A 13,792-nucleotide genomic window follows, 5' to 3' on the forward strand; every position below is an offset into this window, starting at 1 on the left:
TTCTCCAATCGCTAGGTGCCCTTCGTTGCTCAGAGGTGGAAGTGGAGCAAGTATTTTCGCATAATCTTGGCAGAATCTTAAAGGTACCTCATTTGGTTCTGATGCATGAGCACGCTGCACGAGTAATGGATAATATCCTTGACTCTGAGCTTAACGTAACCTTTGGTGCGCTTGATCGCCTGTCAGCTGCGTAGCGCTGGGGCACTCTTATTAGAGACATACTAGGGAGCTGGTGAGTATTAGAGATCTGATGTTTGTGAATCTGAGAGAAATTATCTGAAATACTTTATTATGGAGGAGAAAACTTGTTCATAAAGCTATTTTGTTAATTGTACTGGAGGAGAGGATTTTTGGAGGAATATTTCAAGTTAACGTTCGTACGTGCAAGAGTGAAATGTGTGTCAGAACTATGATTTGAATGAAATCTTTGTCCCTTATATAACTAGTAACATTCATAATCTGTTTAGTTACGAAATTGGTTGACAAGTCTGTAGTTTTTCTAGTAACAGAATTTTGTAATTGTTCTTATGTTGTGCAGTCTTTTTTGACAATAATCCGAGTTAAATTGTTCAAGAACGTTTTTCTTTAAAGTAAAACTTTCCTCCATGATTCTTAATAAAGTTTCGAGTATTTTGTTGTACGTGCATTGCACCTTATGCCACACAGACACAGACTGACACAAGCAAAGAAAAAATTTAGAGTAGTTAATTTTTCTTTAGCTGCTGTATTTGCTGGTCTCAATTTGCTTTCGAGAATGTCTGTACACTAAACACAAAATAGCATGCTCAGCAAGAGGTAACTTTTCTTTCAAGGGAGATTTCGCTTTGCATTCTTGTGATCAAACAGTACGTCATCAGAATTTTCAGGTGATGTACTAAGTAAGGGGACTAATGTACAGTGAACAGTTATTTTCTCCCGGATTGAGCAGTATTTCATTTTGTGAGTATTTCAAGTGAGACATTGCACTTCATGTTACATTACTTTCAAAACATATTTCAATATTGAGTTTAAGATAAAAAGTTTACACTCAGTACATGAGTAGTTTCTTTGGGAATTTAATTGAATTTATTTTCATTGTCTCACGACACTGTTCACATATGCAACACAGGTGCAACCGACAGTTAGCGTTGCTCAGCAGTTGAATACTATATACATTATGCAAAGAGAAAGATTTTTTTTAAAAGCAATATTTTGCTCCTCACATATAGATAAGTGACACAGAAAGCATACACGTATTACGCTCTTCCGCCGTGAAACAGTTTCACAAGACCGCATTCAGTATTTCGGCCACCTTTATGTCGTTTCCCGTTTCGGTGCCATGATAGTGACCAAGTCACTGAAAAGAATCTTTCGAACGGCTCACTCATTTTACATAATGTGTGGTTCATTGTTCGAGTTTCGAGAGCTTGCGTTCCTTCAAGAGTCAACCAATATATTTCTTCCTGAGAAGACCACGAGGGTAAAATTAGAGAGAATTGAACTCACATGGAGGCTTAGCAGCAATCGTTTATCCAGTGAACCACTCGCTAGTAGAACAGGAAAGGGGGAAATAGCGTCAGTTGTAAACAAGGTACCCTCCATCACACACCACAATGTGTCTTGCGAACTGTAGATGGAAAAGTCGGTGAATGACATCCGAATTAAACCGTACTGGTGTCGGACGTCGCTTAGCCTGTATGTAGGTTTTAGATAATTTCCTCCACTTCCGTTTAGGCGAACGCTGGGGTCGTTAGTTTAATAAGCCAAAAGTTAAAAATGAAGGTATGTTAAAATGAATTTAAAAGATGCTGACGGCAGGGAAAAGGTTTAACGTCATCCCAGATACGAGGGGGGTTTGAAAAGTCCGTGTAAAAATAAAAACGACTTACGTGTTTGGGATAAGCCTTTTTTATTTTTCGACATAGACTGCTTTTAGACTTACACACTTCGTCCAACGCTTTTCTAATTTGTTGATCCCTTCCGAATAACAGGGATTGTCCAAGCCTGCAAAATAGCTATTAGTTGCTGCAATCACCGCCTCGTTTGAATAAAAGCTTTGTCTTGCCAGCCATTTCTTCAAATTTGGGAACAAAAAGTAGTCCGAGGGAGCCAAGCCTGGAGAATAGAGGGGATGTGAAACGAGTTCGAATCCTATTTCCATTAATTTTGCGACCACAACTGCTGAGGTGTGCGCTGGTGCATTGTCGTGATGGAAAAGGACTTTTTGTGGTCCAATCGCCGGCGTTTTTCTTGCAGATCGGTTTTCAAAAGGTCCAATAACGATGACTAACATGCACCTGTAATAGTTTTACCCTTTTCCAAATAATCGATGAGGATTATCCCTTGCGAGTCCCACAAGACAGTCGCCATAACCTTTCCGGCCGAAGGAATGATTTACGCCTATTTTGGTGCAGATTCTCCCTTGGTAACCCATTTTTTAGATTGTTGTTTGGTCTCAGGAGTATAGAAATGTATCCATGTTTCATCCATTTTGACGAAACGACGCTTGAAGTCCTGTAGATTCTTCCCCAACAGCTGAAAACCATCCTTGCAACACTTCACAAGATTCCGTTTTTGGTCATGCGTGAGCAATCGCGGAACCCACCTTGCAGATGCTTTTCTCATGTCCAAATGTTTATGCAAAATATTTCGTACCTGTTCATTCGAGATACCCACAGCACTAGCAATGGCACGCAACTTATCTCTGCTCTCATCCATCACCATACCATGGATTTTATCAATGATTTCTGGAGTCATAACCTTCACAGGGCGTCCAGAACGTTCAGCATCACTTGTGCCCATATGGCCACTCCGAAAATTTGGAACCACTTAGAAACTGTTCTAGTCGAAGGTGCAGAGTCACCGTAATGTTTATCTCCTGAGGCTTTTTGCCTTTCGAAAAGTAATGTTTAATCCCCACACTAAATTCTTTGTCATCCGTTTTTGACAATCACCCGACTTCCTTGATTCACACGAATGGAAAACACAAAGAAATAGACCTATATGACTGAAACTTGGTGTGCGTTCTTTCCAAAGCTGCTACTAACTAAACATGACCTCGATACGCGCCGGTGGTGGCATCTGTCGGACTTTGCACAGACTTTTCAAACGCCCCTCGTATATCACACGCCGGACCACTCCAGCTTTGACTACCGGCGAGCCCTCTCTTTAGCTCGGAAGCTGTCTGTAATTCAACCGCTCGGTAAATGTGGCTTGCCATACCCGCATTCACCCCCGAGAGCTACTCAGATAACCACAGCCAGCCTGTCGCTGCTGATTTGAGCTCTGTAGTTGATTACACGCAGGAAGACTTCCATTTCTGGCAGCTGGATTTGAAACACTGCAGTAACATCGACCTTTTGAACTGGGTCTTGGCGACGTCTTCAGACCCTCCGCAAAGGTAAGTCCCAAGACACCAGCTAAAAAAGTCGAGAGCCAGGCACACTAAATCAAAGACCAGCTGCCGGGGAAATAAGGTTTACTCTCACTTTAACAAACCTCAAAGTCCGTTTCTTAGATCAACACCATCTTCAGATGACTGTTAGCTTTATGAGGCTACATAAGAGATCAGTCATAAAGCACATGCTGAATCACACCATAATCATTCGAGAATAAAAACTGCTTATAAAGGTCTACTGAAGTTGCCCTCTCACGAGACGAGGACGAAAACATGTGCGTGATTTCCAGAGTGGCTGGCTTCTCGGGATGCGCTCGCCAACGTGACCTATGGCTACAGCGCTCTCACACAGATAGTTCCCAAAAATGAACACGCGAAGACGCTAATATGTCAAATGCAATAGTGATTGACGAAAACGGTCGGAAAAAAATCTGAATATATCTGTGTAGACGTCAATCGATATAAGGGCGCTTAACATTATGAAAAGAGAGCTTGACCTCTTCTACACAGAAAGTCTCTGACAGCTAATTTGAGCAAGCAGACAAAGTTTCAGTCATGTGGGGCTATAGTTGTATGGTTAATCAGACTGAAAAGTATATAGTTCTGGCAATACAAACCATGACCTCCTCCGTCTGTGCGGATGCACACATATTCCCCGAACTCTTACGGGACTTAGTAAGAATGTTTTCCACGAGTAATGAAGGTGACTGAGCACTATGGGCCTCAAATTCTGAGGTCATTAATCCCCTAGAACTTATAACTAGTTAAACCTAACTAACCTAAAGACATCACACACATCGATGCCGAGGCAGGAGTCGAACTTGCGACCGTAGCGGTCTCGCGGTTCCAGACTGCAACGCCTGGAACCGCACGGCCACTTCGTCCGGCGCGAGTAATAAGTGTGTTGGGGTGCGACACTACGAATGTAGTGTTTGGACATACAAGGTGAGAATGTGGGTCTCACGGGAGGCGTGCGAGAGATAGTCCCTGCACTCGCACTATCCTCTGTGCCCTCGGTGGCTCAGATGGATAGAGCGTCTGCCACGTGAGCCGGAGATCCCGGGTTCGAGTCCCGGTCGGGGCACACATTTTCACCTGTCCCCACTGATATATATCAACTCCCGTCAACAGCTGATATAAGATGTTAATATAATTCTAATTTCGTACTACGACTAAGGAGGTGGGGTCAAGGGTGAAGGTGGTGGGGGCGAATATGAAGGTGGTGGGGGCGAATATGAAGGTGGTGGGGGCGAATATGAAGGTGGTGGGGGCGAATATGAAGGTGGTGGGGGCGAATATGAAGGTGGTGGGGGCGAATATGAATGTGGTGGGGGCGAATATGAATGTGGTGGGGGCGAATATGAATGTGGTGGGGGCGAATATGAATGTGGTGGGGGCGAATATGAAGGTGGTGGGGGCGAATATGAAGGTGGTGGGGGCGAATATGAAGGTGGTGGGGGCGAATATGAAGGTGGTGGGGGCGAATATGAAGGTGGTGGGGGCGAATATGAAGGTGGTGGGGGCGAATATGAAGGTGGTGGGGGCGAATATGAAGGTGGTGGGGGCGAATATGAATGTGGTGGGGGCGAATATGAATGTGGTGGGGGCGAATATGAATGTGGTGGGGGCGAATATGAAGGTGGTGGGGGCGAATATGAAGGTGGTGGGGGCGAATATGAAGGTGGTGGGGGCGAATATGAAGGTGGTGGGGGCGAATATGAAGGTGGTGGGGGCGAATATGAAGGTGGTGGGGGCGAATATGAAGGTGGTGGGGGCGAATATGAAGGTGGTGGGGGCGAATAAGAAGGTGGTGGGGGCGAATATGAAGGTGGTGGGGGCGAATATGAAGGTGGTGGGGGCGAATATGAAGGTGGTGGGGGCGAATATGAATGTGGTGGGGGCGAATATGAATGTGGTGGGGGCGAATATGAAGGTGGTGGGGGCGAATATGAATGTGGTGGGGGCGAATATGAAGGTGGTGGGGGCGAATATGAAGGTGGTGGGGGCGAATATGAAGGTGGTGGGGGCGAATATGAAGGTGGTGGGGGCGAATATGAAGGTGGTGGGGGCGAATATGAAGGTGGTGGGGGCGAATATGAAGGTGGTGGGGGCGAATATGAAGGTGGTGGGGGCGAATATGAAGGTGGTGGGGGCGAATATGAAGGTGGTGGGGGCGAATATGAATGTGGTGGGGGCGAATATGAATGTGGTGGGGGCGAATATGAATGTGGTGGGGGCGAATAAGAAGGTGGTGGGGGCGAATATGAAGGTGGTGGGGGCGAATATGAAGGTGGTGGGGGCGAATATGAAGGTGGTGGGGGCGAATATGAATGTGGTGGGGGCGAATATGAAGGTGGTGGGGGCGAATATGAAGGTGTTGGGGGCGAATATGAATGTGGTGGGGGCGAATATGAAGGTGGTGGGGGCGAATATGAAGGTGGTGGGGGCGAATATGAAGGTGGTGGGGGCGAATATGAAGGTGTTGGGGGCGAATATGAATGTGGTGGGGGCGAATATGAAGGTGGTGGGGGCGAATATGAAGGTGGTGGGGGCGAATATGAAGGTGGTGGGGGCGAATATGAAGGTGGTGGGGGCGAATATGAAGGTGGTGGGGGCGAATATGAAGGTGGTGGGGGCGAATATGAAGGTGGTGGGGGCGAATATGAAGGTGGTGGGGGCGAATATGAAGGTGGTGGGGGCGAATATGAAGGTGGTGGGGGCGAATATGAATGTGGTGGGGGCGAATATGAATGTGGTGGGGGCGAATATGAATGTGGTGGGGGCGAATATGAAGGTGGTGGGGGCGAATATGAAGGTGGTGGGGGCGAATATGAAGGTGGTGGGGGCGAATATGAAGGTGGTGGGGGCGAATATGAAGGTGGTGGTGGTGTGTAGTAAATCGAACACAACTTTGTGAATTTCAAAATAAAAATTCCAGCAAATGTGTCTCAGTAATGGTCTAGTATTTTGTGTTTCTGACTGGTTGAATTAGATACGTCGCAACTCAATCTTAGAGTTTTCGTTTCTATACAGCGATTAAAAATGTAAATGTCGTGTGACTAGGGCCTCCCGTTGGGTAGACCGTGCGCCGGGTGCAAGTCTTTCGATTTAACGCCACTTCGGCGACTTGTCGATGGGGAGGAAATGATAAGGAAAATACAACACCCAGTCCCTGAGCGAAGAAAATCTCCGACCCAGCCGGGAATCGAACCCTGGTCGTGACATTTCGTCACACTAACCACTCAGCTACCAGGGGCGGACTACGCAGACACTGATAGAGAAGAACTGGGCAGTCTTATACTTTCGCCGATATATTTCCGCTTACAGATGTAATTGCTCTTTTAACCAAAGACGTCCGATATTGTGACACATTAAAAATTACACAATAAGCGACGTCTTCTTATATATACTACTGGCTATTAAAATTGCTACACCACGAAGATGACGTGCTACAGACGCGAAATATAACCGACAGGAAGAAGATGCTGTGATATGCAAATGATTAGATTTTCAGAGCATTCACACAAGGTTGGCGCCGGTGGTGACACCTACAAAGTCCTGACATGAGGAAAGTTTCCAAACGATTTCTCAAACACAAATAGCAGTTGACCGGCGTTGCCTGGTGAAACGTTGTTGTGATGCTTCGTGTAACGAGAAGAAATGCGTACCATCACGTTTCCGACTTTGATAAGGGTCGAATTGTTGCCTATCGCGATTGCGGTTTATCGTATTGATTGAATCATAAGAGAGATCAGCTAACATGTAAAGAGCTTATCCAAAAACTCAAAATCTGATACACATAACGAGAGCCGGCCGTTGTGACCGAGCGGTTCTAGGCACTTTAGTCCGGAACCACGCGCCTGCTACGGTCGCACGTTCGAATCCTGCCTCAGGCGTGGATGTGTGTGATGTCCTTAGGTTAGTTAGGTTTACGTAGTTCTAAGTCTAGGGGACTGATGACCTCAGATGTGCTTAGAGCCATTTTTTTAACACATCGCGAGAAAACTCGACATCTACAGAATCACTCGTTGCCGCAATCTAATATTAATGGGAGCTGGCTACTCCAAGCGACTGATAACGCTAGAGAACACGGAAAGGCGATGCTCATATTTCTACGAACATTTAATATGGAGCAGTGATGACCAGAAAAGAGCAACAGGTATGCTGGTCTAGATAGGTTTCATATTATTCGATGTAGAACTGTTGGCTAAGGGTTACTGGTGTGGTAGATATTTCGAGAGAGTCATGTGTATTCATACTTTCCTCAAAACCAGCTTCACATCAGGCCAAAGTACTCACCTTCAAATTACATACAAAGATGCAGGATCCCAAACAATTTCTTCATGGCTCCACCATATGCAAAATGTACGGGAGTAATTTGTGCCCAGATATTTCTAGACACTCAAAAGGATATCCATTGATGGTTCCTTTCTCTTTGCGGAAAGGCCTCCTTTCGGCTATTTCCCTTAGTTTCTCAAGGGAAGTTTCCGAACGTGTCTTCTACCATAGCAGAAAAACCTGAAGTTCTGTCGACAAGAGTGCACACTGCTGTTTTACCTATACTGCTTTCTTCATTCGCTTTTGTTACATAAGCATTATCGGAGAGATCAAGAAGCATAACTGGGGTTTGATTTCTGGCTAACACTAGAGCACCCGCGTCGCGCCTCCAATTGTTGTTGGCCTACTATCGAAGAAACTACACTACTGGCCATTAAAATTGCTGCACCACGAAGATGACGTGCTACAGACGCGAAATTTAACTGACGTGAAGAAGATGCTGTGATATGAAACGATTAGCTTTTCACAGCATTCACATAAGGTTGGCGCCGGTGGCGTCACCTACAACGTGCTGGCATGAGGAACGTTTCCAACCGATTTCTCATACACAAACAGCAGTTGACCGGCGTTGCCTGGTGAAACGTTGTTGAGATCGTGCAGCTAAGTCTCGATCCCTGAGTCAACAGATGGGGACGTTTGCACGAACAGTTCGACGATATTTGCAGCGGCATGGACTATCAGCTTGGAGACCATAGCTGCGGTTCCCCTGACGCTGCATCACACACATGAGCGCCTGCGATGGTGTAGTCAACGACGAACCTGGGTGCACAAATGGCAAAACGTCATTTTTTCGGATGAGTCCAGGTTCTGTATACAGCATCATGATGGTGCCATCCGTGTTTGGCGACATCGCGGTGAACGAACATAAAGTGTGTATTCGTTATCAGCCGGCGTGATGGTATGGGGTGCCATTGGTTACACGTCTCGGTCACCTCTTGTTCGCATCGACGGCACATTGAACAGTGGACGTTACATTTCAGATGTGTTACGACCCGTGGCTCTACGCTTCATTCGATCCCTGCGAAAACCTACATTTCAGCAGGATAGTGCACGACCGCATGTTGCTGGTCCTGTATGGGCCTTTCTGGATACAGAAAATGTTCGACTGCTGCCCTGGCCAAAACATTCTCCAGCTCTCTCACCAATTGAGAATGTCTGGTCAATGGTGGCCGAGCAACTGGTTCGTCACAATACGCTAGTCACTACTCTTGATGAACTGTGTTATCGTGTTGAAGCTGCGTTGGCAGCTGTACCTATAGACGTCATCCAAGCTCTGTTTGACTCAATGCTCAGGCGTATCAAGCCCGTTATTACGACCAGAGGTGGTTGTTCTGGGTACTGATGCAGCAATTTTAATGGCCAGTAATGTATTTTACCTACACTGCTTTCTTCATTCGCTTTTGTTCGGTAAGCATTATCGAAGAGATCAAGAAGCATGGCTAGGGTTTGATTTCTGGCTAACACTGGAGCACTTACGTAGCGCCTCCAATTGGTGTTGGCGTACTATCAAAGAAACTATCTAACTTTCACCCACAGAAATCCAGACGCTGTACTTTCTTCTCCTGGACTGGTCCGTATTAAAAGGCTGTAATCTCGATCAAAAGAGAGGTATGGTACCCATCTTTCTTTTGTCCCCTCTTACCAGCTGTTCACGACCTTTTCAGTTTTTATGACTGTCCATGACCTTCCCCGTCTCTCTACCGCGCGTGCTGAGTGCTATTTTCTGACTTCTAGTGGAAACAAATGTCACATCGTGACAGCTCTGGCTCTCCGCTGACGGGGGCACGCAGAAGTTCATACTTCTACATGCCTTGGCTCAAGTCCATCTTGTGATGTTAACAGCAGTAGGTAACAAATACTTCTCTTTCACGCCTACACCTCCACAGAGCTTCCATACGCCTTCGACCAGCAACTATATAAACAGCTTTGAGTAAACAAGTAGCTGTCAAACTTTAATTTGTACGACTGTTAAAATAATAAAAAACGGATTATAAGAACTTTATTAAGTTACTGAAAAAATATTAAATGCAAGAACTACGGACAGCAGCAGTAGTTTACTCAAACATGGTGCCTGTCCGCTTACAACGTCAGGGCAACATATAGTGTAAAAAGACATTTATAAATTACATATTATGTGAAATATAAATAAATATAATTGTTTGCAGATGTACTGATAAAGGCAATAAAGCCGAAATAAGCTTATATAGAGAAATATAAAGCAGCATGCTGTTTAGTAATTCTATGCAGAAAGTCCTACGGTGACATAAATATGCTGCAGGTTCCATAATAAAGAAAACTAATTTACCCAGATCGAAACCGCTGTCAGCTGTCTGTGACGGCCTCCTTGTGATGGTACAAGGTGGTTCTATACAACGCCTCCAATAGTGGTCTGGGTACATTAATTTTGTTGATGATGGTTATAATAATCAAAACCGGTCCCAACCAAATAGAAAAAAGGGATTTAGACTGATACGTATATTGATCTTAGATAAAATAAAACTCGTCGTTGCCGAAATATTTTATTTGAGTTACACCCTGTAGACGCCAGAGTCGGTTCTGACGCTTTGAGTAATCGTAGACATTTCACAAGAATTTCGACTGCGAAACTTCTGTAGTGTTTGGATACATTTTGAGGCTTGAAATCTTAGAAGAGATCTCACGACCCGACTAACGAAGTAGTAGAGGACTTAAGGTTCATACCTCTGCGATAATAAATATATCATCAGGGCCAGTCATTTCTTTCGAAGATAGGTTGGTACGTTTCAGGTTAATGAGAAGTTCGTTCATTACGGTTCGGTGTTTCGGAAATGTATACTTCGAAGAATGATGCAAATTATCGTATTTACTTCCAAATTTTTACACTGAATATTTACAATTGTATCATAAGGTTCACTATTGATTAACACTTCAATGTCGTTTGCAGTATGGAAATATGTAGACGTGTTTGACTTACACTTTCCTGCGTAATTCTAATATGACAGCAAGACAGATTAGACCTTGTCCTACCATAAATAGGAGAGGAAGAACAAATTCCGATTTGACAAAAATAGGTAATGAAATCTCGTTGGAGGAACCTATCCGGCAATCGTTTTAGGCGAGTTAGGAAAATGTACCTTACAATGAATCTGACTTCCCCCGTATTCTCCATTGTTTCTTAATTTTGGACTCCAACGGAAAGAGATTGTCACCATTAACAGGTTGGGAGAAGGGCTCTTGGCTACCAACAAAACGAAGCAAGTGTTAAAGTTAATTGGCTCTGGTAACTGCGATCACTTTACTGTTGAAGCGAATACCGTGCATCATTTTGCACTGGAGCGTGAAGTGGTTGATTACTTATCACTCTAAATTATCACTACAAATAATTCTTAGTTCTTTGAACACTCAAGTCTGTAAATGTGTTTCTAAGCTGAATAGAACTCGTAAAAGGTGTCTTTAATGCTAACTGAACTTTGTACTTGTTACATACTTGGTTCTTTAATTTAATTAGTTTATGAAAAAAAAACTGTGGCAGAACTAGGATTCGGAGTGGTGGTGTGGGTTGACAGGCGTGTGCATATTTAAATAAATCATTTATTTACACTAAAAGAAATCTAATCAAATACCACCCGGAAGGAGTGTGCTCCCAGTTAGCATTTACAAGTACATTCATCTATTGAAAGATTACAGCCGTAAAAAACCCACGCAAAATGTCAATACATCACCAATTCTGTCTCCAATAAGAATAGCTCAAGAATAAAAAATTAATCCCTTAAGTGAACTCCCCCCCCCCCCCCCCCCCCCCGCCCCCATGAACCATGGACCTTGCCGTTGGTGGGGAAGCTTGCGTGCCTCAGCGATACAGATGGCCGTACCGTAGGTGCAACCACAACGGAGGGGTATCTGTTGAGAGGCCAGACAAACGTGTGGTTCTTGAAGAGGGGCAGCAGCCTTATCAGTAGTTGCAGGGGCAACAGTCTGGATGATAGACTGATCTGGCCTTGCAACATTAACCAAAACGGCCTTGCTGTGCTGGTACTGCCAACGGCTGAAAGCAAGGGGAAACTACAGCCGTAATTTTTCCCGAGGACATGCAGCTTTACTATATGATTAAATGATGATGGCATCCTCTTGGGTAAAATATTCCGGAGGTAAAATAGTCCCCCATTCGGGCGGGGACTACTCAGGAGGATGTCGTTATCATTAGGAAGAAAACTGGCGTTCTACGGATCGGAGCGTGGAATGTCGGATCCCTTAATAGGGCAGGTAGGTTAGAAAATTTAAAAAGGGAAATGGATAGGTTAAAGTTAGATATAGTGGGAATTAGTGAAGTTCGGTGGCAGGAGGAACAAGACTTCTGGTCAGGTGATTACAGGGTTATAAACACAAAATCAAATAGGGGTAATGCAGGAGTACGTTTAATAATGAATAGGAAAATAGGAATGCGGGTAAGCTACTACAAACAGCATAGTGAACGCATTATTGTGGCCAAGATAGATACGAAGCCCACACCTACTACAGTACTACAAGTTTATATGCCAACTAGCTCTGCAGATGATGAAGAAATTGAAGAGATGTATGATGAAATAAAAGAAATTATTCAGATAGTAAAGGGAGACGAAAATTTAATAGTAATGGGTGACTGGAATTCGAGTGTAGGAAAAGGGAGAGAAGGAAACATAGTAGGTGAATATGGATTGGGGCTAAGAAATGAAAGAGGAAGCCGCCTAGTAGAATTTTGCACGGAGCACAACTTAATCATAGCTAACACTTGGTTTAAGAATCATGAAAGAAGGTTGTATACGTGGAAGAACCCTAGAGATACTAAAAGGTATCAAATAGATTACATAATGGTAAGACAGAGATTTAGGAACCAGGTTTTAAGTTGTAAGACATTTCCAGGGGCAGATGTGGACTCGGACCACAATCTATTGGTTATGACCTGTAGATTAAAACTGAAGAAACTGCAAAAATGTGGGAAATTAAGGAGATGGGACCTGGATAAACTGAAAGAACCAGGGGTTGTACAGAGTTTCAGGGAGAGCATAAGGGGACAATTGACAGGGATAGGGGAAAGAAATACAGTAGAAGAAGAATGGGTAGCTCTGAGGGATGAAGTAGTGAAGGCAGCAGAGGATAAAGTAGGTAAAAAGACGAGGGCTGCTAGAAATCCTTGGGTAACAGAAGAAATATTGAATTTAATTGATGAAAGGAGAAAATATAAAAATGCAGTAAATGAAGCAGGCAAAAAGGAATACAGACGTCTCAAAAATGACATCGACAGGAAGTGCAAAATGGCTAAACAGGGATGGCTAGAGGACAAATGTAAGGATGTAGAAGCTTATCTCACTAGGGGTAAGATAGATACTGCCTACAGGAAAATTAAAGAGACCTTTGGAGAGAAGAGAACCACGTGTATGAATATCAAGAGCTCAGATGGCAACCCAGTTCTAAGCAAAGAAGGGAAGGCAGAAAGGTGGAAGGAGTATATAGAAGGTTTATACAAGGGTGATGTACTTGAGGACAATATTATGGAAATGGAAGAGGATGTAGATGAAGACGAAATGGGAGATACGATACTGCGTGAAGAGTTTGACAGAGCACTGAAAGACCTGAGTCGAAACAAAGCCCCCGGAGTAGACAACATTCCATTAGAGCTACTGACGGCCTTGGGAGAGCCAGTCATGACAAAACTCTACCAGCTGGTGAGCAAGATGTATGAGACAGGCGAAATACCCTCAGACTTCAAGAAGAATATAATAATTCCAGTCCCAAAGAAAGCAGGCGCTGACAGATGTGAAAATTACCGAACTATCAGTTTAATAAGTCACAGCTGCAAAATACTAACGCGAATTCTTTACAGACGAATGGAAAAACTGGTAGATGCGGACCTCGGTGAGGATCAGTTTGGATTCCGTCGAAATGTTGGAACACGTGAGGCAATACTGACCTTACGACTTATCTTAGAAGAAAGATTAAGAAAAGGCAAACCTACGTTTCTAGCATTTGTAGACTTAGAGAAAGCTTTTGACAATGTTGACTGGAATACTCTTTTTTCAAATTCTAAAGGTGGCAGGTGTAAAATACAGGGAGCGAAAGGCT

The 13,792-nt window shown here is 44.1% G+C and overlaps 2 protein-coding genes across 3 annotated transcripts in view; both read right to left on the reverse strand.

Moving 5' to 3' along the window:
• The window catches only part of LOC126278473 (galectin-6-like), a 448,782-nt gene that overhangs the window by 254,808 nt on the left and 180,182 nt on the right, over positions 1–13,792 (reverse strand). The gene's annotated exons all lie outside the window — the stretch shown is intronic.
• LOC126278776 (uncharacterized) overlaps positions 4,549–13,792 on the reverse strand; it is a 34,335-nt gene continuing 25,091 nt past the window's right edge. The window contains exon 2 of the mRNA XM_049979053.1: positions 4,549–6,285. Coding sequence (XP_049835010.1) covers positions 4,549–6,285 — 1,737 coding nt within the window. The remainder of the gene's footprint in view (positions 6,286–13,792) is intronic.

This window comes from Schistocerca gregaria, chromosome 6, assembly GCF_023897955.1.
Source record: "Schistocerca gregaria isolate iqSchGreg1 chromosome 6, iqSchGreg1.2, whole genome shotgun sequence".
Classification (NCBI taxonomy): domain Eukaryota; kingdom Metazoa; phylum Arthropoda; class Insecta; order Orthoptera; family Acrididae; genus Schistocerca; species Schistocerca gregaria.